This window comes from Neopsephotus bourkii, unplaced genomic scaffold (genome assembly GCF_033783945.1).
Source record: "Neopsephotus bourkii isolate Nb327-2 ecotype Australia unplaced genomic scaffold, CSIRO-AGI_Nbou_v1 NB_234, whole genome shotgun sequence".
Taxonomy (NCBI): domain Eukaryota; kingdom Metazoa; phylum Chordata; class Aves; order Psittaciformes; family Psittacidae; genus Neopsephotus; species Neopsephotus bourkii.
In genome coordinates, this window is record NW_026900744.1 from 5,867,696 (window position 1) to 5,889,454 (window position 21,759).

At 50.0% G+C, this 21,759-nt stretch overlaps 2 protein-coding genes across 9 annotated transcripts in view; one reads left to right on the top strand and one right to left on the bottom strand.

Moving 5' to 3' along the window:
* Nucleotides 1–79: 79 nt before the first annotated feature.
* Nucleotides 80–4,431, top strand: TMEM53 (transmembrane protein 53). Its single transcript, XM_061345770.1, has 4 exons — nucleotides 80–454; nucleotides 525–627; nucleotides 1,208–1,320; nucleotides 3,082–4,431. The coding sequence occupies exons 1-4, from the start codon at nucleotides 80–82 to the stop codon at nucleotides 3,742–3,744; spliced, it is 1,254 nt and encodes a 417-aa protein (XP_061201754.1). The 3' UTR covers nucleotides 3,745–4,431.
* A 6,895-nt stretch (nucleotides 4,432–11,326) lies between these two features.
* Nucleotides 11,327–21,759, bottom strand: part of RNF220 (ring finger protein 220) — a 225,369-nt gene continuing 214,936 nt past the window's right edge. For all 8 annotated transcript variants that reach the window (XM_061345004.1, XM_061344998.1, XM_061345005.1 and 5 more), the window contains 2 exons: nucleotides 21,533–21,607; nucleotides 11,327–12,205 (listed from right to left, as the gene is read on the bottom strand). In XM_061345004.1, the coding sequence (XP_061200988.1) occupies nucleotides 12,134–12,205; nucleotides 21,533–21,607 (147 nt within the window). In that variant the 3' untranslated portion in view covers nucleotides 11,327–12,133. The remainder of the gene's footprint in view (nucleotides 12,206–21,532; nucleotides 21,608–21,759) is intronic.

Consider the following 21,759-nt stretch of genomic DNA (forward strand, 5'->3'; position numbering starts at 1 on the left):
TGCAGCCTCAACATTCCCCACTCCAGGCCTGAGCCAGCCCAACTACACCCCAAAACCACCTCAGGCCCTATAGTCCCTCATGCACTCCCTGTCCTCAGGAACTCCCCCAGCTCCAAACGCCCAGCTCAGGACCAGCAACCCCCTCAAGCCCCCACTGCCAACCTATCCCCCAGCCCCTCTGACCTTGTCCCGACCTCCAGTCCCTACAGTCCCCCTCATCCCGATTCTTCCAGGCCCTACACCCCGCAACGGCAGGGCCCGCCTCGGCCCCTCACTCCCCCTCAACTTCCCTGAGAGGGCGGATACCCGCCGAATAACTGCCGAGCCAATCACAACCCGCTTTTACCCCTCCTGCCCAATGGGAGAGAGAGTTTACACCACAGTGGGCGGGGCTTTCATTCCGGGTACTAAGGGCGCGTTGCTAAGGAAATGGGAGGCGGGGAGGGGACGGAGAGTGAGGCGGGGTGGGCGCTTCGCCTTCCCATTGGCTGCGGGGCGGGGCTGAGGGCGGGGCTTCCTGTGAGGGACAACGGAAGCGCCGGTGGGGTGTGAGGGGGGAGTTTGTGGACACCGGAGCCAGCGGGATGAAGGACGCGGTGGTGGAGCTGGCGCCGGGGGACGACGGCGGTGAGGGGGACAGCGGGCGTGGGGGGGCTCCGAGGGGAAAGGGGAGGCGGGGGGACCAGGGGGACCCCAGTGACAGGAGGGCCGGGGGGACCCTAGAGGGTGGAGAGGCGGGGGTCGGGCCTGAGGGGCTCCTGAAGGTGGACAAGGGGACCAGGCCTCGGGGGGTCCTGAGGGTGGACGTTGGGGATCGGACCTGGGGGACCTGTTGGGAGCCGTGGGGACACTTGTGTAGCAGGTGTCTGGTCGTTTGTGGAGGGCAGTGCAGGACCTTTTCCCTCTGGAAGTGGTCTCTGATGCCTCCCCAGCTCCTAGGAGGTGTGAGGAGGGGGTTTCTGGCCCCCGTAGTGATCTGCACACTGCTGGTTATTCATCAGTGGAGAGCTTTGGGAAGCTGCAGGGATTGAAACTGTGCTGCAAGTCCATGTAGTGAGACTGGGATGGGGCAGTGTGCATGACTGACTGAGAAATTAAGCTAATACCCCGTTCACCATTACCTTTAAACTTTATTAAGCAAGTTGACGTAAGTTCTGATTCTGGTAGATGAGAGGATAGTCATTTGAAATCTTGTGATTTGTTTCAGAAAGCAGTACCAAGAGAGGGCATGCAGATGGTCAGCCTGTGGTGATCCTTCTGGGTTGGGCAGGCTGCCAGGACAGATACCTGGCCAAATACAGTGCAATCTACAGCCAGAAGGTGAGTACCTGAGTCATATTTTTATGACAGTCATGCAGCTCTCTGACAAACTGCCTCTTTTGTGCATGTTGGTAAAATCACTCTAGAGCCTCTCTTAGTCTGAAGAGTCGGGAGCGGGTGGCAAGTTCTGTTGTCATTGGAAACTCCTTGTCTCTTGGAGCCCAGGCAGCGCTACCTAACAGTGGCTGATGTCATCTCTGTATGTGCAGCTGAGACAAAATTACTGCCTCAGAGAAACTTGTGTGAATCACTGGAGTATTTTGAGGCTTTTGAAGTTATTCAGGAATGATATGAACTATGTTAGCTTTCCAAACAGATAAACATGTGGGGAAAGATTATGGGTTTATGGCTTCCTAATCGGTCACAGCACAGACCTGATAAGGCCAGGCTGAGGACTGACAGAGCCCATCAGCATCTGTCATTTGTTTGGCTTTTCCTTCCTGTCAAGGTGATTCATCTAAATATTGTAATGCAAATTCATTTCACCCCGTCTGTGAACGGCATCCTATAATAATCATACCTGCTTACTGGGAGCTCCCTGTGTTTGAGCTAGAGAGGCCTGTCTAATTACTAGTTCCCTAAGTTATAATATTTTCTAATACTGTATTTCACTGGAGTGACCCCAGCTCGTAGATCCAGTATTTATCCAGGTCTGTTTCAGCTATAGGTGGTAAAGTTTGTACATTAACAAGATTATTGTTAATGTGTAATCTAGTGCAAGAGTCATTAATTGCCTTGTTCTAGTGAAGAATTAATAGTGAAGTGAATGTTGTGAATAAGAAATGCTGCTGAGCAGATGAGGAGCATGTTACATGGCAGCATAACTTTGTAAAAAATACTTTTGTGTCAGAAAGATGACACAAATGGGAAAGGAGAGAAAGGGGTTTCTTAGCTCCCTAGCAAGGAAGTGGCTGCAACCATGGTAGGACTGTATAGAAGACTTTGATTTAAGAACTTGGTATCTCCTTCTTCCTCACGCACTGCTTATGGAGCTCTGGGCTGGAGGGCTGACTTGGTGGCTTTGGCTTGTGTTTGTCAATGTGTTATGTCAGTAAGTTTAGGTGGTAGAAAAGACCTAAAGCATTTATAAATGTAGTGCCATCTGCTTTATTTAGAAACTCCTCCAAGATCCTGTTTCCCAGTCTACACCTATATGTAAGGCCTTAACTGTAAAGGCAGTTGATCAGGCATTCTGAGTCTCTGAACCACTGCTCTTCACTTGTACAGCTGGAGCACTTCAAAAAGGCTTATGAAAATGTCAGTGTTTATTGTGGGTGAGTCTTGGAGACAGGTGCAAACAAGTACTGCCCAAAGACAGGAAGAAGTTCCTTCTCCTTGCATTTGTTTCAGTATCACAAACTAGATGTGTACCAGAGCAGGCCCCTCTTACCCAAATGGCTGGTACTTATGATTTGTGAATCAGAGAGATGGTTTTCTCTTCCTGGGTGAAGACTAACACTTGTAAAAGCTTGGGTGGCAGTGTCCACAGGGGCTGTGCCAGTTAGCACAAGATCTGAAAGGATTTAAGGTATTATCAAATCCAGGCCTCTGGTACCACATAAACCTTTTCATAATAGTGTGTGCTGTTATGATTATTATAATCCTATTCATATTGGTGCATTGCTGCAGATACTGAAGACTTTCTTCTGGCCCTGTAGTTTCTGTCCCAAATTTTCGTGTTCTTTGTGTTGATGCTTGCCTACTCCATGTGATTTACAGCACAGCCTAAATGTGTGTGGGGTCTCTTTCTGTTCTTCCTAGGGGTGCACTGTCATCCGCTACACGGCTCCGTGGAGGATGGTATTCTTCTCTGAGACCTGTGGCATCAGGTCCCTCCAGACCCCAGCCAAGCGACTTCTGGAGCTACTCTTTGAATACAGCATTGAGAACAGACCGGTTCTTTTCCACGTTTTCAGCAATGGTGGTGTCATGCTGTACCGCTACATCATGGAAATGCTCCACTCTCACAAGCAATTTAAAGACCTCAAAGTAGCAGGCACCATTTTTGATAGTGCCCCTGGCAGAAGAAACCTGAGAGGAGCCCTTCGTGCCTTTGCAACAATCCTGGTGTCCAGGAATGTGCTGCTCAAGTATTTCCTCTTACTTGCTTTTGCTACCACAGCTGCTGTGCTTCGAATCTTGCTGTACCCATTGACCCGCTTCATCCATGAGAGCCATTATGATGTCCTGCTGAAAGCACCCTCGCGGTGGCCTGAGCTTTACCTCTATTCCCAAGCCGATGCCATCATCAAGGCCAGCGAAGTGAAGTCCATGGCTGATGCCCGTCAGCGGCTTGGTGTCTTCGTGAAGGCTGTGGACTTTGCATATTCAGCTCACGTTAGCCACATGCGGGCATATCCCAGCTGTTACTGCAGGCTCTGTACGACTTTCCTGTCTGACTGTCTTGAGGGCTCACCTCAATAGAGCTATAATGACCACCAGTGTTTGCCTCTTTGCTGACTTTATCTGGGAAACTTCACCCCCTTTGCCTTTATGTGTTTGGAAGGAGGGAAGTTGAGACTTATTAGCTGTTTGGGTTGTTTTTTTCTTCCCACCATATACAAGTTTGAAAGCCTCTGTGTTACAGCAGAAGGTAGATAAGGATTAATTTAAAGTACTGAAGGTGAAATCCTAGGATGGTTGATGTTGATGTGCTTTGATGATGATGACACCAGGGTGTCAGAGGCCAGAATTTCACACAGGTGGTTATTTGTTTCTTCCTGTTCTCCTGTTGTTCTCTGCTTTCCACGTTGTGTCCTTGTTCACTCGTGTTCAATATGCATGGTCTGTTGCCTTGTGCTGATTTTACATGTCTTTAGCTGTTTTTTTCTTCTGAGCCATTTCTTTTATCTCACAGTGAGCAAACAGAAGCAGCTGTGTAGGATTTGCATCTTCTCTTGGTGCATCCCATCTCTTGCTATACTGCTTGCTGGAGATCAGGCCCAGAAACCAAGTGTAAGACCTGGAGAAGGTGTGTGCAGGGCAGTGTGGCCTTACTATCATCTGGTTCCACTAAACAGCTGAGATGGAGCATTCAAAGCTTTGATCCTTGTTGAGAGCTCAAATGTTTGTGATAACGTTTGTGTTTTTCAACTAAAACATGTAAGTTAACCTTTTTGAATGTGTTTTATGTTTGTTTCTCTTCCTTCCAGTCTTTTGTGTATTTTTATGAGTAATTTTGCTTCCTATGAGAACTGCTGATTTATTATTGTGGGTCTTTGAGCAGCCTATAGTGTGCATTGGGAAATGCAGGGAAACTGGCACAGCTGTAACCCCAAAGACCACAGAAACAGAAAGGTGGAACTACAGAGAAAAATGACTGTCTCTTGGAGCGATGATTTATGCTGGCTGTGTCTTAAGTCACTTCCAGCCCGCAAATGACCATGACATTCAATGTTTTTCCCCGTAATGTTCTCTTCAGATGATCAGTTTTTGCTGTCCGTGCAGCATGTACTAGTAATACAAGAAATTAATTCCACCTAGTGAAAAAGTTGTGCATTGCATTGCTCTTCAGCCATGTTTGGTTTTGGGGTTTGTTGTTTCTTTGTGGAAGAATCGGGGATAAAGACAGAAGAGAGCCTGCTAATATGTTTATTTCATGTCACAGCACTGCCAGTTAATTAACCTTGTGGTGGACAGGATTAGCCAACTTTAAATTCCCAGTCCAAGATTGCCAGGAACAGGCTGTGGTACAGGCTTGTTTGAGCAAGGGGCTGCTCTTGTAAAGCAGGAACATAAAAAGCACGAGGGTTTTCATGGCTGTTTGCTGCCTGTGGGCTGCTGTGCTTGTCTTGCCCACCCTTGGGATGCTGGCATCCACAATTACAAGGCACTTGCTGTTCTGAATCGAAATGCAGAGAGGGAGCTCTCTGTGACAGTACACCAGGGTGGGTTGTGGATGGCAGCCAGCACAACTGTTTTTAGCAGGCTAGTGCGGCAGCACTTGTTTAAAGTGAAGAGTAACCCCATGTTGGGCATGGCTGTAAAGGATGTACTGGGGTGCATAGGTGATAATTAAGTGAAAAGGTGTTGATAGGTTATCTTCAGCTTTTTTTAAAGCAAGAACTGGCTCCAGGCACAGGAGTCCTTGTTGCTCAGGGTTGTCTTCTGTGTGATCCCAGTTCCAGCTGCCACTGTGAGGGTGAGCTGTGATTGCTCTGGGTAAGATAGATAGCTTCCAGCCTGCTGCTTCTCCAAACCCCCTGGAGTTTGGGCCTGAAAAATCCAGGCATGGTCCCCTATGCCCAGAACGCTCATCAGAGATCTCACAGCTTTTTAAAGCAGGCCCTTGGTTTGTGCTGGCTGTGCTGTAACTCTTGAGTTGTGCTCTGCCTGCCTTCCCAGGGATCTGGGCTGTGTCTGCTAAGCATCCAGCCCATTTGTGGCACTGGGAAAACTCTTAGGGAGCAGAGGTGATAAAAGGTTATTTAAGTAGCACTTGCCCTCATGCTGGTTTCTATGGGTTCAGTATTTACAGAACAGTTAAACACTCCATAACATACGCCTCTGGATTAATGCAGTTGTGCTGGGCTGGGAATCTGCTGTTCCTGTTTATTGCTGTGGGTGTTGGAACTTCTGTTTAAGGACTTGGGCTGTTGCAGAGCATGGCTGGCAGGAGCTGGAGCTAAACCCTCTGTCCCTGTGCAACAGGATGATGAGGTTCCCTCTGGGAAGAGCCTCACCAGTGTCAGCTCCACATTCACCTCCCCACCATGGGATTACTGCTTCCCTAATTCAGTACAGCTTTGCTCCAGCTGCCCACTTTCCATAGCAGCAGGCAGGGAGCAGGTGCTGGAGCTCTGCAGTTGGAGGTGCCCTGGGCTTTACAGGCAGGAGCTTGCTCATGGGCATTTCCACTGCTCAAAATTGACTTGGAGTTCAGGGTTAGTCAGTGCACACACCTCTCTAAGAGCAGGGACTTCTCCAGCAAGCCAGTGATGTACAGAGGCACCATCAGCATCAACCTTCTGGGTGGGTTTCGTTTTCTGTGTCCCAGCCAGTTTTAATTATGCTTATGAGCAGTGTGTTAAAGGTGCTGTCTGATACATCACCTTCTTCTTGCCTATACAGTATGTATGCTCACCCTCCCCTTTCTGCCCTCTATTTCTGTTGCTTGTTATTTAAAACAGAAGGTTAATAACTTGGAGCCTGAAGGCACATGGCCAAGAACTGATCCAAGCACTACTGGATTTAAAAAATCCAGCTTCAAATGTTTAATCCTTGCTAAACTGTCACAGTTTGATGCAGCCTGGGTTCCTAAAGAGCTTCAGCCCAAACACTGAAAGCCAAAGGTTGGGATATCCTGGTAAATCCAAGTAAATATCTGAGAGGAGCTATGGGAGGGTATTTATTTCAGATGTGGTCTTTGGGAGGAAAAATGCTGCATCCCTGGGTTTGCCTTGTGGGATGGGAGCAGGATATGGCATGAGCAATCTCTGCTGGGGGGTGCCTGTGTAGCCAGGGTGGCCCATGGCACTGGGAGAGGCTGCGGTGGGGACTGGTGCAGAGCAGGGGCATGATCCAGCCCAGCCAGGGGTCACATTCTGGAGCAGGAGGGAGCATCTTGCAGCACAGCTAATTCAGAGCAGCCCCTTGAGCAAAGACTAACCTGTGCCTAATAAAGGTGTTGTTTAAACCGAGTCTGCTGCTGCCTTTTGTGTGTTGGGGCAGGAAACTGTGACCGGGCTGAGCTCCCATCTTTGTGTTGGGATGTTGCAGAAGTAGCTCTGCCAGTGATGGAGAAACGTGAATGGCCAGAACGGACCCAAGCAACCCAGCTCCATCTGCTGCTTGCCAGAAGGAAAAGGGGGGAGGCATGAGCCTGGTTTCCATCCCCATGGAGGTGATGGAGGCCAGAGCTGGTAGGGGGTGGCCACAGCAGCCATCAGGCTGGGGCGTTTGATCCGGGCAGAGCAGCGTTCCACGAGGTGGCAGCAGCAGCTCTCCTTCCTGCGTGGGGAGATTCCCACCTGAGGAGACCCCAACCTGTGTGTGCCTGGGAGCACCTCCTGCGAGAAAGGCCCCTCGTAAGGCAAGGGAAAAGACCAGCAAGAGCAAACTGATGGCGAGGAGGGGAAAGGGTGAGCTAACAGAGAACAGCAACAGGCCCTGGAGCTGCACGCCCTGGCAAGTTATACTTAGATCCTGTTCCTTAGCTTCAACTGAACGTAAAACTGGAATCTTGATGTCAGGAACAGTGTTCCTGCTCTTCCCACATCAGGAGGTCAGGTTGCACCTTCCCTGTCCATCGCACAGAGAGGGCTAGCTATTCTTCAAAGCAAATCCATACAATACTGTGGTTACAGACCATGGTCCAACTTCTCGAAACCCCACAAATCGGGACTGTGGAGCTCCTTCGGGTCCCCTGTAGCCCCCAAGCCCTGGCAAGGGAGCTGAGCTTAGCAATGCTCTCTAGGAAGGCTGGTAGGACCCCACAGCACACGGGGCTGGGGCTTGGGGGCCAGTTAGGGAACACAACAGCACAAATGGGAGCCACAGGCACTATCTGAACCCTCCAGGGCAGCTCCTATGCACAGCTCCTGCACCCAGCCCAGGGCAGGGGCTCACTCTGCCTGCACAGCATTCTCCCATCCCACTGCCCTTGAACTTGAGCCCACAACCCCTCATCTCTACATCCTCACATGGCTGGAAGCCCACCCCAGCACCGAAGGCCAGAGATGGGCGGCCCAGGCAGGGCTGGGGTGGGCAGAGCTGTGCACAGCATCCTTGGTCACCCTCCCAAACCTATGGGGGCTGGAGCAGGGAGAGCTTGGGCAGCCCCTGCCCTCCCTGGGTGATGAATGAGCTGACAATAGGGTATTGATAAGGAATTAACCTTGAGCCCTTCTTGCTTCAATGTCAATAGAGCAGGAGCCAAGTACACACATGTGATTGGAAATCTGTGTTTGGCCTCTGCCGCCTCTGTGCCCATCGATGTGCAGAGAGATGAGGTGGGGGGGGGGATGTAAACCTCCCTGCTGCCACCTCCCCAGCTGGAGCCCCCACCAGTGGGTCCCCCTTGGCTCCCCAAGCCTGCTGCTGCTGGGTTGATCATGGGCACTATGGGGCTGCAGAAGCCTCTGTGTCCCCCCACCTGGCATATGGGGGGCTGGATACCAGCCCCCCCCCCCCCAGTTCCCCCAAAGGGCCTGGGCCCATCCTGCTCCAGCCTCCACTCGGAGCAGTTTGTTTAATTAAGTGTTTTGCCTAATGGGATTGCCTCATTTCCATAACAAACTGGCGGGCTGTCATTAGGTGGGCTCCCTCATTCATTACTGTTAATTAGATATGGATCCCCCAGAAGGCGGCGCCGGGTGATGAACGAGGCCCCTGACACACGCTATTACACATTAGCATTTTCTCAATACCTCCGATACATCACGGGCCTCCGCTTCCTAAAGATATCCTAAATAAAATATTAGCAGCCTGCTGCGGGGCGGGTGCAGGGGAGGAGGGTGGGTTCCTGCCTCTCACCCTGCCCTCAGGCCTCCCATGGGCTGCGATGCTCTGCTTGCTCCCTGCCAGCCAAAGCAGCAGCCAAATCCACCCCTTTCCCCATCTTTCCCCCTGCAGATGGGAAGAGGTCCCTGATGTCCCGCTCCAGGGGACTCCCAGCACCCCATTGCTGTGCATGCAGCCACGGAGGGGGGATGTGTTCAAACCACCCCATCGACCCATCTGCTGAATGTTTGTAAACCAAAAGCATCGGCGCCAGCCCCGTCCCCGCAGCCTCCCAGTGCCTGTTGTTGGGGGTAACCCTATACTGCGGCGGTGGCCCCTAATGCAGGACGTATAGATCTGTTGGGGCTGGGCGCCTCCGGCCCCCAGCTAATGCAGCTGATGAGACTTCATTACTGGGGTGTCCCCTGAGGTGTGCCCTTCACCCTGCCCTCCTGGCACTACGGCACCATCCATGGTGGGGTCTGGAGGGGGTTCTGCCGCTGCATCTGTCCCTGCATCCCAAATAGGACTGGGGCTCTCCTTTGGGATATTGCCAACATCCAGGGCTTGTGTCTCCTCAGCTGCCTCTCGCCTGCAAAGGGAAACACAGAAAGGCAGAAAGCGCCTGAGAAGATTTATACTTGTTTAATTAATGTCAAATGTAGTTTACAAACGGGAGTGACAAGTACCTTTTTGTATAATATACACTGACACACAATCATTGACACACTGGAATATCGCTTTGTGCAACTGGGATTCTTTGGGCAAAGATAGGTAACCCCAATAGGTCTTTTTCAGATCATTTCAACTCATTCCAGAAGAGGGGAAGGGGCGATGCCTGTGACCAACCTCTCTCCCCAGCCTTCCCCCTGCAGCCCCCCTTTGAAAACAGGGGATGGCTTTACAATGAAACCAAAGAAAGCAACAAAAATATAACCCCCAAAACCAAGGACCAATGATGAGTTACATGTGGCTTTACACATATGTACATAGAGCACACGGCTGGTCCACGACACAAAGGCTGGCCTATTCCTAATGAAGGGTTAGGATGGGGTATCCTGCCTCTCAAACCCACTGCACCCTCTCCAAATCCAGCACTCACAGCCCAGCCATACCCTCCCAAAGCTTCCCTCCCACCTTTATAAACCCAAAGTTCTCTGTCCCTGCCCTTCCCCATCCCCAGTGCTGCTGGCTGGAGGGTTACCCATCGCTGCAGCCCCTTCCCCTGCCCATGGGGAGGCAGGACCCTATGGGAGTGCCCCGGCTTCCTCTGGTCCCCAGGCACTCCACAGGGATGTGCCCCCAGGGAGGGGAGGCTGCAGCTCTGGTCTCAGAGGCCACCGTGCTGCTGTGAGTGTGGACACCCAGATGCATCTCAATTGGGAACTGCTGCATTTGCTGAGGTGTTTATAAATACAGCTCCTTCAATTTGGTTTGGGTGCAGTGGGATCCTTCTGGAATCACTTGGGAGATGCCGAGGACAGCAGTTGTTCTCTGCAAAACAGCACCAAGCTCAGGGCAGAGAAGTGGCAATGGGACTATGACTCCAGGCATCCTACCTCCCCATCCCTTCCCTCTCTGGAAACACCCCATCAGCACAGCGGTGCCCAGCTCCAAACCCCTCATCCACTGCTGGCTCTGGACTGTCTTAAAATGCCCCAGCCACTGGATGTGCTTGGAAAGACTCAGCGGGAGTGGAGCAGATGAGCTTCTCCATCTCCCTGTCTTCTGGCTTTGGGGAGCTGGCACCCCATGGCTGCCCGGGAAGCTGGGGCTGGGAGCAGTCAGCACACAGGGCATGCGTTCACCTTGGGAAATGGATCAGAATCTGTTGCCTCGGTCCTGGAGATAAAACAAAACCCAACAAAACAACAGGCCAGATGGCAGCTTTGGTTAAGGCTGAGGACGGGGGACACAGGGACAAGCATGAGGGACCGCGTGGCAGAACCTGGGGCTGCAGGGAACCTCTGGCCCCAGCTTTAAGCATCTCAGCTGGGAAGAACTGGGGACGAGGCAGGGCTGGCTCTCAGCGCCAAAACCCCCTTTGCAAACACAGGCTGGAGGAGGAGAGACCTGTGAGAAGCCAGGGGCTGGCTCTGCAGTGCTGGCTGCCAGGGCACCGAGGGCACCGGCCGAGCCCCTCTCAGCCAAGCCACCAACAGAGCCATCGCTCAGACCCCTCCATCCCTCCCTGTGCCCATCGCTTCCCAGCATCCTGCCTTGGCACAGGGAGCAGCAAAGCAAAGCCAGGCAGGGGCAGGGGAAGGGGCTACGGCCTTGGGGGAGGCACGAGGGGCTCCAGCTCCACACCATTTGCTCCTTCTCCAGCTGGGAAAGGCAAAGGGGGCTGAGGCAGATCCCCCCGCCCTGCCCGGTCCCCTGGCGAGGAGTTAAAAGCCGTGTCTTTCCGGGGATAACGATTCTATTATAAATAGCCCCATTAGCTACAACTAATGACAAAAATCCACCTCCTCTACTCCCCATAAGTTCTGTAAGTTATGGGCAATGCTACAGCCATTACTAAAAGCTGTTAACTTCATATCTGAATGAGGAAATATACACCACAGAACATTAAACCATTTATATTATATATATGTATATATATACTTTGTTTAAACTAATGACTTTAATGCCAAAACTTTGCTGAACCAAGAAAAATATGGGTTTAATGTTCTCTGCTCATTTTTTTTTTCTTCTTCTTTAAAAAAAATACAACCCAAAAAAAAAACCAAACCAGAAAGGGAAACTTATTAGTATGTAATGTTTGAGTCTATCCCATTTATACACAACATTGTAAACATATATAATCTATATTACATGTGCTTCATTTCTGCCTGGGTGTGGGGTTTTTTTTTCCTTTAAACTTTTTCCTTTATCACTAGAACACCACAAAAAACCAAAACGGAACCAAACCAAAACCCAAACCGAACCAAATAAAAACAAAACCAGAACGAAACTGAACGAAGAACACAAGTTACAGGTTATTTAACATCTTCCTGGCAAGGGTCCCTTGTCCCCAGGTCTCCTGGGGGCAGAGTGGTCAACACCACAGTCCAAAGGAGGGCTCACGAGCCATCCGCGATGCAAAGCCAGCTCCAGGGGACGGGTGATGGGGAATACTGGTACTTAAAAAAGGGGGCTTCACAACGAAGGGTTTGGTTTTGCCCGCTGCGGGTGCTGAAGGAGGTCTCAACACGCGGGCCCACTGCTCCTGCATCCTCGAGTCCGTGCCTGGAGTCTCTGCTTTGTTTGTAACCTTTCGTCTTCTCTGAAGTTTAAAACGTCTCTTTTTTTGTTGCTGTCGTTCCTCTCCCCCTTGGTGTGATGGATGAGCTGAGCCGAGTAGCTGGGGCCTGCCCTCCCGCTGGGTCCTTCATAAGTAGATGCGCCGGAGGTCTCCGGGAGACGTGATGGTGTTGCACTGGGGACAGAGCTTCTTGGCACCCTGCAACCGGCAGATGAGATGAACGGTGTGAGAGAGTGAAGGACAACCTGCGTGAGCCTGCCCTTGGCCTGGGACCTCAAGGGGTGCAGCACAGGAGCAGTGAGGCCATTCCACTTCCCCTCCAAGAGGACCATGTTCTCCCAGCAGCAGGTACAAGCTGTGAGAAGGAGAAGCCCCAGTGCCTTTCTTCCCTACTCCGCAAGCCCCTCATCCCACTGCAGTCCTCAACACAAGAGCCCTGGGAGAGAAGCCATTGCAGATGGATCACCCTGAGCCCCATGTCCTGCTGTGCCATCACTGCTGGCTTCTGGGAGAGCTGCTCCTTTCCGCTTCCCTTGCTTACCTACAGCCCTCACTGAGCCAATTCAGGTCACTGAGCAGGCAGAAACCCAACCCAGAAGGAAGAAGTGCATGGTGGGGATAGACCACCCCTTTGAGGCAGCACACCAGGGGGCTGCCTCAAACCCAGAGCTGCTGGCATGAAGGGAACCCCATCCAGTCCCCTCTCAGCTCACAGAGGTGCTGTGGAGATGAGTGCTCTGCCAAGGTGAGCTACAACCATCAAGCTGTGATGTGAGCTGGGTGAGGAAATGGGCAGCCGACATGAAATAAACCAAGGGCTGATGTGCCATCTGTCACCGAGCCTGACAGCAAAAGAGTGTTAATAAGCCTCAGAATCGGGGTCAACCCAAGCCGGTCATCATTAGATTGGCAGATGTGACAGACAGTTGATGAGAAAAATGACAGAAAGATGGCTCTGCTGCAAGGCAGCCTCCCACCTACAGCACCAGCACAGGGAACTGGGATGTCCTGGCTTTCAACACTGACCACAGCATCAACACAACCTCCCTCTGCACACAACTGAGCGCAGGCTCTGTCTGAGCACCCCGAGTTTGCTCACTGCTGTCAGACAGGCCCTCCCAGCAGCTAACACCCAGTGCCCGGTGTGACAAGAGAGCTGCCAGGGATGCAGCATGATGTGAGAGAGCTTGTGGGCTCTCACTGACAGAACTGCAGCCATTCAGTTCAGTGCTGCTCTTTAGCAGGGCTTGTTTCAGTACCTGCAGCAGTGAGTGGGCAGCTTGCAGGACATGGATGGAGTGGCAGGGCAGGACTATGATGTGCCATGCTGCTTTGGCACTGCTGTCTGCACCTTGGTACATCCCTAGCACCACTGCTTACAAAAGGCAAGCATCTTTAGGAAAGGTCCTCTCTGCTCTGTGACAACACCTGCAGAGACAGGACAGGGGCTTTCTCCCCTGGAAGCTGCTCGGATTCAGGAGGATCTGGAGGAGATAATCCCAGATCAGAGAATTGACACAGGTGCAAGTAATTCACAAGGATGCAGCTCCAAAGAGGTGCAAGTCACGTTTGCTCTGCACTACTGAGTACTATCAAAAAGCCCCTGCAGACCAGCCAGCCTTGAACCCTGCTCCCATTGTTCCTGGTAGACACGTACTTTGCATGCTTGCTGCTCCTCAAGCTTTGGACTTCTGAGCAATCAGGCTCTCATTTGAAACCCTTTGCTGCTCGTGGCTGAGCTGCTGCTCTGACACATGCTGGAACCACAGATGCTTGCACCTAAGATCTAAAATAACCATGCATGAAGTCCTGTTGAACTAGAGTTGAATTAAACACATAACAGACACCCAAGACACATCTGACATCACTCTCAGGGTGATGGATAGTGCACCTCGCTGTGGTGCTGATGCCTATGGGCACATCCTTCCAGGTCTGGGACCTATTCCATCCTCTAACTACTGTGCCTATTTAGATTTGCAGCATTCTGGGGCAGGAAGCACTCCCTGTGCCTGTGCAATGCACTGGGCAACCCCATGCACCAGTCTTCGCTGAGTGCTGGATTCTGGGAAGAGCAAGCACAAACCACAGTGGGAAAGAAAGGCTTAAAAGCCCGATGAAACTGAAGACTGACTGCACTGGACTTTAACAGAGCCTGTTTATATAACAAGCCCCTCTGCTCCTGCTTAAGTCCAGAGTTTTGGATTGGAGATCCAAAGCTGCATTAGATAAGGACAAGCTCTCTGTCCCTCAATGTCCCAGTGAAAACTTCCTGCAGCAGTTACAACAGGTAGGACAGAAAAACCTACCCACCTGCCCCTTCTGCCACATTTAAAACCACTGTGGGTCAGGCTACATAGCAACACTGCCCAGGAGGGGCTCACTGAGCTGGATTCAAATGTCACAAACCAGCCTGTTTCAGTTGACTCCCTGCTCAGGCCTGCATTGCCATGGAGTCCTCAGAAGTGCCTGTTGCATCTGGTTGGCATCTTCAGATCATCTCTGTAGCTGAAGTGTCCCAAGGGAAGTGGCAGGGAGGTGCTGAGGGATTAATTCACACCGCGTTGTCAAAGGGGCAGCAGCTGGCAGCTGCCCGTGCGAGCCCTGACATGAAGTGTGCATGGGGACTTTAAGGCATTCCAGATGTGACTCCTGCACACATCTGTGTCCATGCTCTCCTTCCCTAGACAGGCACAGCTTAATGGCAAGAGGCAGCAAAGCATCCAACCAAGTAGCTGGAGCCTCTCCTCTGGACAGTGCACTGGGGAGAGAGGTACCTTCTGCAAGACCAGCCTCCTGACCCATCAAACGCCTCGAAGGCTGCTTGCTGCCCCCCTGTTCCTCAGTGCTCCTGTGCAATGCTGAACAGCACTGCAGTAGTTATTCCCTTTTAGCTCTGCTGAAGCTGGAGATGTTTGTCTGTTGGTGCGTGGGGAGGAGCTCCCCCTTGAGTTAATTCCTTCTAAATCCAAACCTCAGTGCTGCCATCTCACTGCATCCCGTGCTCCCTTCTGGGATCTGGAGTGAACTAAGCCAGCCACAGGCATGTGTATGTGGGCCGCTGCAAGGGCAACCTCGCTAACACATATCAGAGACCTCCTGATGGGAAATTCTGGAAGGACAGGCTCCTGGAAAGTCTCTCCAAAGGCTGTGCAGGTGCTTGCTGTAAGCACAAGTGCTCCACACTCAGCCCACAGGATGGCAGAACAAGCCTGATTAAACCACTGCAGCTTTGCTCTCTCTTCCATGGCAAAGTAAGATCAGGTGTGTAATTCCTTCACACCACAGGGAAGGAAACATGAGTGGATTTGCCCTGCCAGACCCCGGGATCTCTGTCCTGGAGGTTTGCTTTCTACATCACACGCTGACAGCTGTAGGGAGACCCACTCTCCCATCTAAGGCTGAGAGCTGCACATGTGCAGCCAGGGCCATGTTTTCAACCGTGCCAGAAAGCAGAACCCAACCACGTGTAGCCTGACCCATTTTCTCCAGAAGCTTCATGATCACAGACTGATTTAGGGCAGTGGTGGATGTTGCTTCACCTGTACGTGGGAAGAGCAGCTCTTCTCGAGCTCTGAAGCCTGCGTACATTGGAGAGAACAATGGCATCCTAGAGCTCTTCAGCAGCCTGGCCCGGATGCTGTGCAGGCTGACTGCACAAGGCATGCTGGGCTTGGGTCTCCGGGTCTCCCTAGTACTTATGCTTGGTATTAAACAGTTCAAGCAAAAATAATGACTTTGGACCCTTGGGGAAGCCTTTCTCTTTTCTCTTTTTCCCCCCTTTTAAATAAAACTGTCATCCCCTGCACACATAAGCATGTGTGTTAAATTGAGAACTAAGTCCTGGTTTTTTTTTTAGTCCTTTTTACATTGAAATTGCTTAGAACTTCGTTCCTTACATCTGACTTTTCGGTGTAGGTGTGCAGCATTTATTGGCATGAGCGTTTAAGCTCTCCTGTCTTGTAGAGAGGCACATAAGCTTGTACACACACACATGCTGGCACAGGCACAATGAAAAAGCTTTTGCTCCCCCACTGCTCACCTGCCAGCTGGGGTTACTAAACTTTTCCCTTGAAATAAAAATGCTGTGGAATAATAAGTCCCACCTGTCGGCCATTTCTTTCTTTCTTCTTTTTTTTTCCAGGTCCTTCTGCTCCTTTCATCATGGCTTCATGGAAAAGCCTTGATGTGTTATAGCTGCGTGTGCTGGAGTAAAGGCCACCTCAGCTTTTCCATTATAAACCCCAGTTTTGAGGGGTTTATAAAACTCTGCTGCAAGAAGTTTGCTCCAGGGCTGCTACAAAGCAATGCAAAGGGGCTGGAAACCAGGATGGAGTTTATTTTTTTTCTTCTCCTTTCTTAATTAAAATTTGGCAAGTGATTGATCTACAATACAGGCTAATCACTTGGGGTCCTAGTTTGAAAAATACATTAACGAGAGCTGAGATGTTGAGAAGTTGTTAGGGCTCAGATGGTGCCAGGAAGGATTGGAGGAGTTTGTCTTAAAGTTGCCTCTTAAAAACTAAGAAATGGTGTGACGTCTGCTATAAACTGGCTAAAACAAGAAAACTCAAAAGGAAGGATTTAGGCACTTCCTGCTGTCCTGTGGGTCCTAAAAATGGGCCATTTCCAAGCTGAATATACTACCAGGCACAGGGAATAAAGAGACACACACAGAGCAACTTTGCCTACACAGTGCTACCATCAAACCTAGGCTTAAAGCTTGCCTAGCTTAGAGGTAGGAAAACCTCTAAAAGGTGTCAGGAGAGACCCAAACTAAGAGCCAGCTTCTGCTAGGAGGAGAACCGAACTCCAAGATCCAATTCCCAACAGAGGCAACAGCCCCTCTCCCTCCCCTGTCTCCACATGAAGTGGCAGCTGCTTCTCTGCAAATACTAATTCCCAGAGAAGCAGCCATTCACTGCCATTGTGGGGTTTCTACCGGTCATCAGGGTTAAAGCAACCAGGAGAGCAATCTTTATCACAGAGACCCCCCCAAAAGGGTGGCGATCACCCCCACAGGTTGTTGGGAGGCCAAAGCTGAAGTATGTTAATAAATAACTGGGTAACCTCATAGCAGATAGAAACATAGTGAAGGATCGAGCACAGCACTGTCCATGCAGCCGCTGATCCAAAGGTCCCTATGTTGCTGGAAGCACTAAGGAAACCCCAGAAAGACTGCTCTGTAATGTGCACTGTTCTTACAGACCTGCTCCAGCCCACATGGGACATACATTATTATAGCCCAGAAAAAGCGATGAGGCTAAGAATGCAGTAATCTACCAAAGATATAAATGTGTCAACTGCAGAGCATGCACATCTATCGATGGATCCCCTGGAAGCACATTCCCTGTGAAGAAGGCTTTTTAGAAGTGGTATTTTCCTGCTCTGGCAGTTGTCATTTTCAAATAGGCCCAAGACAGGCAAGCACAAGCCTGAGGTCAGCAAATACACACAGGAAATGCTGGATCCAGTACAGGTGATGGGGAAAACTCAGCAAATGGCATCTGCCCAAATAAACCTGCCCTCTTTCAGCCCCTGCCTGCTTGCACCCACTAACAGCTCCATCATTGACTTAGCTTTGAATGCTATTTACTTCATAAGGAAGGACACCAGGGTTTGGGAGATCACAGAACTATAGCTCAGAGGGACATCAAGAACTCACTGACCCATTCCCCAGCAAGATCACCTCAACCTGAATTACTGCTGACGGACACGCAGCAAACCTGTTCTCACACACCTCCAAGGATGGAGGCTTCAAACCTCTCCAGCAAAGCACTGCAGCAGATTGCCTGTGTCCACTGTCAGAGCACTCTTCCCAGGAGAAGGAAAATATGAATCTCAGGTAGCTGAAGATCCCTCTCAAGTTAATGGGAAGGATGGAGAAGAGTCAGATAAACCTCTACCAGAGGGAGATTCATCCCCCATCACCCAGGGACTCAGGGCTGCAGTCCAACAACCCACAGAGGATAGATACCTGCTGCTAGGGGGGCTGACATCCAGGGAAATGAATCCCACCTCCTGCTGCCCAGGCTGAGCTTCCTTCCTGCAGCACCATTCCCTCTCCTGTCTTGGAAGAGCCTGCACATGTTTTCAGGACTTTCCAAAAGGGATCAGAGGGAAGTCATTCCAGGCTTATATCCCAGTTTCCATGTTCCTTGAAGATGTCAACTAGATCTCTGCACGCAGGAAGGATGAATGAAAAGTACCACCATGTTGAGTGCCCAGACAACCAGCAAGCAGGGAGTAGCAAGCTCACTGGTGAGATTTGACACAGCAATACAAAACCAGCAGACAAACCCAGGATTTCCTGGGAACCTAGGCACAACTACATGGCATCAAGCAACACCTTCTTGTATCCCTCTGCTTCCTCCATTCTCTGTTTTGCATACAACTACAGAGCTGCCCACAGTGTATACAGTGTACAGCACATCTTTAACCTGTGGCCCCTGGACTGAAGCCCTCAGGGAGTACAGTTCTGCTCACATAGCAAGTGGAAGGAGAGAAAACCATTAAACTCATCATGACCTGATTCTGGGTGAAGGGATGGCTCCTCCCTTTCTCCACAGCACTGAGGTGCAGTCTAACTCAGTAGGCACCAAGACCTCAGTTCTCTTAAGCCATCTCCAGGGCTCCTTTCTGCAGCCCTAGCCTTTCCTTCATGTTAATCCAACACACCAACAGGAGACAGAGATGGAGTCTCCTCTGGTGAATGTTTCAACCCCCACAACTTGAAGCCAGTTTGATGCACTCAGCTCTAATATAATGGTGCCAAAGCTAGAGAGCCCAGCAAACATTTGTAGAGTCAGTGGTTAAATACATCTATCCCTCTCGCTTAGCAACAGAACAGTTATAATTTGGAACTGGACATCAAGAGCCCAAAGTCCAAAAGCTTCATCTTCAGAAAGCCCAAGTGCTCTAAAGATCCAATCCTCATCAGTGCCCTAGACATCACTGAAGTCAGGGTATACCAGAGATGCTCAGATCCTTGTAGAATTGTATCCTAGAAAATGCTTAAATCTTTTAAAACCCACTTCACCTCCTCTGGTCTATAGACAGAGGTGCACATCAAATTTCACCCTGTCTTCAATACCCTGCAGAGGTTTAGAAGTGCTCCCAGGCACTCTGAGCCTCCAGTTCCAGGGCCCTGTTCAATACATGGTCCTTCCTCTCTCTCTCTCTCAGACACACTCACACTCTAATTTAACATTAGATCTTGGCTGGGCACACAAACCACAGGCACATAGGAGAAAGGGGACTTTTCAGCAGCAGGGATGGCAGATCTCCAGAACGTTCAAAAGGGGCCGGAAGCCCGACACAACCCACCCGCCCCAGCTCCTATTAACTCCAACAAATTGTTTATTGCACAACACAAGAAAAACGTTGCCCCTTTTCCCCGGCCAAGTCTTTCCATGTGTGCTGCACGCGCAGGCTCCCTCCTCCTGCCCCCGCTAGGGAGCCAGCTTTATACCCAGGGAAAGGTAACAGCGGCGATTATTACACACACTATCCCACAGCTCCTCGCTTGTTAAAAAACACAAGAGTCTCTTTTGTGCCCGAAATAAAAGGAGATACCTTAATTAGAACAATGCAGGTTGGTGAGCATTAAACACTGAGCCCAGCTGCTGTATGCCATTAAATTCATAAAAACAAGGAGGGGGGAAGGAGGGCAGTCTTAACGAGATTACACACATTGACTTTGATCAAGACACAAAAGCACCAAGGCGTTCCAGGGTTTTTATTGCTGTCTTCAGGCTACATTTTAATGGTTACATTAGAAACATGCGAACACAGGCTGGGAGATGTTTTTTGAGACGGGAGAGGGAGTGCAAGCATGCCTTGTGAAAAGGCCTGCTTTAATAAATTGGGGGCTGCAGGGAGAGGCTGGGGCTGGGGAACACATGAGTAGCCACTTATTAATTGCTTCCCCTATGCAAGTGCCAAGTCCTAATGTGATGTCTTGCTGGACTATTCCCATCCCTCCTGCCTGGTTGGCAGAAGAGCCGCATGCGGGGAGCACACAACCAGCTCCATCCCCACCTTCCGTAGGGAATTCTAGAGGAGATGGCTCCCCCCCCTGCAAGGGTAAATGCTAATCACTGAGTACCTGGAATGGGATTTCCCCATCCCCATGAGCAGCAGTAACCACAGTACATGAAACAAAGGGGCCTGGACTGAAGTTGAACTAAGTTGCTTCTGAGTCTAAGAACAACCTGAAATTGCTGCCATGGATTTAGAAGATGACTTGAGGCTGGTGGGAAGAGGAGAGGACAAAGACTTCAGAGTAAAGAGAATGAGACAGAAATCAGTGTTTTATCCTCTACTACAGCACTGCTAAAGGACAAGATTACTCTTCACTTAGCAAAGGTGGCAGAGCACACATTCATCCAAACACCTCCCAGCTACGTATCCACATATGTGTCTTTTATAACATGCTGCTAAAATGTTTACAAAAGCTTGTATAATCTAAATAGTGACGGGGTGTAGCTGAAGAGCTATAAAATACAGCCCAAGGGATAGCCAAGTTATTGAGTTGCTATTAGTACTCAAGCCCACAGGCACTTCACCATCCTGGTAACTTTTCTTGGACAAGACTTTTAAAAGGCAGGATTTAAAGGAGTATGATCAGCTTAATCATAATTCCAAGCACACAACGTGTTCTATAAAGTAGACTTTGTAATGCCTTACAGGAACAGTTTTTAGGAGTGGCATTCCCTTGCATTTTTTTTTGCAACCCAACACTGTATCATCTTGCTAACAGGAGACACATAAATCATAACTGATTGTTTTCCACTCCCCAGCCTGGGCAAAATGAAAGCTTGAAAATCAGCTGCACGGGGGACATTAAGGGCTGATTATAAAGGCCACAGTTATAACACAGGAAAGGAAAACACTTCATTTAATAATGTCCTAAATTTTAACCTGATCTCCTTTAATACATGTGTAAATTACTACTGCACTGGGTCACCTATCCAATGTTCAAGGCAGCCCCCAGTCTTCGAAACAGAATGGCATACACCTGAAAACTGCACAGTGCTATTTCAAATAATATGAAAAATACAGATTCATATTCATAAAAGCTCCCTTTCATATCTTGTATCCTGAAGATGATTCCCTTTGCTTCAGGGGGAATATTAAGTTTCTCAGAAGCTACCCATTCCATGAAATCTCAGTGGATTTGGCCTCCCTTCTCACAACCTCACCTTTCTGCGTGGCTGTCCCAGAGGAAACTACTGTAAGACACAGTTGTCCCCAGCACAGAGCTCTTACATGAGCAATGGCTGTCCCCACGGCAGCAGAGGAGCAAGCAAGGGGCAGGGTTACACTTTGGTCATGATGACTTCAACAAAACTCATTTAAGTCAAAGCTAGAATGGGGTTTAGACTGTAAGGCTTGGGAAGTCTGCATGCACAGCACTCAGTTTAAAATAAAGCAAAAAGCACCTTTCCCTGTGCTGATTTACAATAAAGTATCCCAGAAGAGAGGAAAAAGCCTGCAAGACAACAAGAAAGTAGCCAAGAGCCTCACCAGAGTCCGCAGCCAGCATTCTTCACAGTGCACATGCCAGCACTGAATGGAAGTCAGGGGCATTGTGTAGGAGTCCTGAAGAAAAGAAGCAAAGAGATTATTGCCACAGAAGGAATCTACTGATCCTTTGCTTCCAACCCCATCACAATGTCCTTCTTTGGGGATAACATTGCTTTCTATTTTGTATTAAAAAACGTAAGCTTGTGCAATATGTAAGTTTGTATTTT

Bases quoted from the DNA above. Each gene is read 5' to 3' on its own strand.
- TMEM53 (XM_061345770.1), top strand. From the start codon at position 80: ATGCACTCCCTGTCCTCAGGAACTCCCCCAGCTCCAAACGCCCAGCTC. The intron at 455-524 runs GTGAGGCGGGGT...GCTTCCTGTGAG, and splicing joins AGGCGGGGAGGGGACGGAGA to GGACAACGGAAGCGCCGGTG. The intron at 628-1,207 runs GTGAGGGGGACA...GATTTGTTTCAG, and splicing joins GGCGCCGGGGGACGACGGCG to AAAGCAGTACCAAGAGAGGG.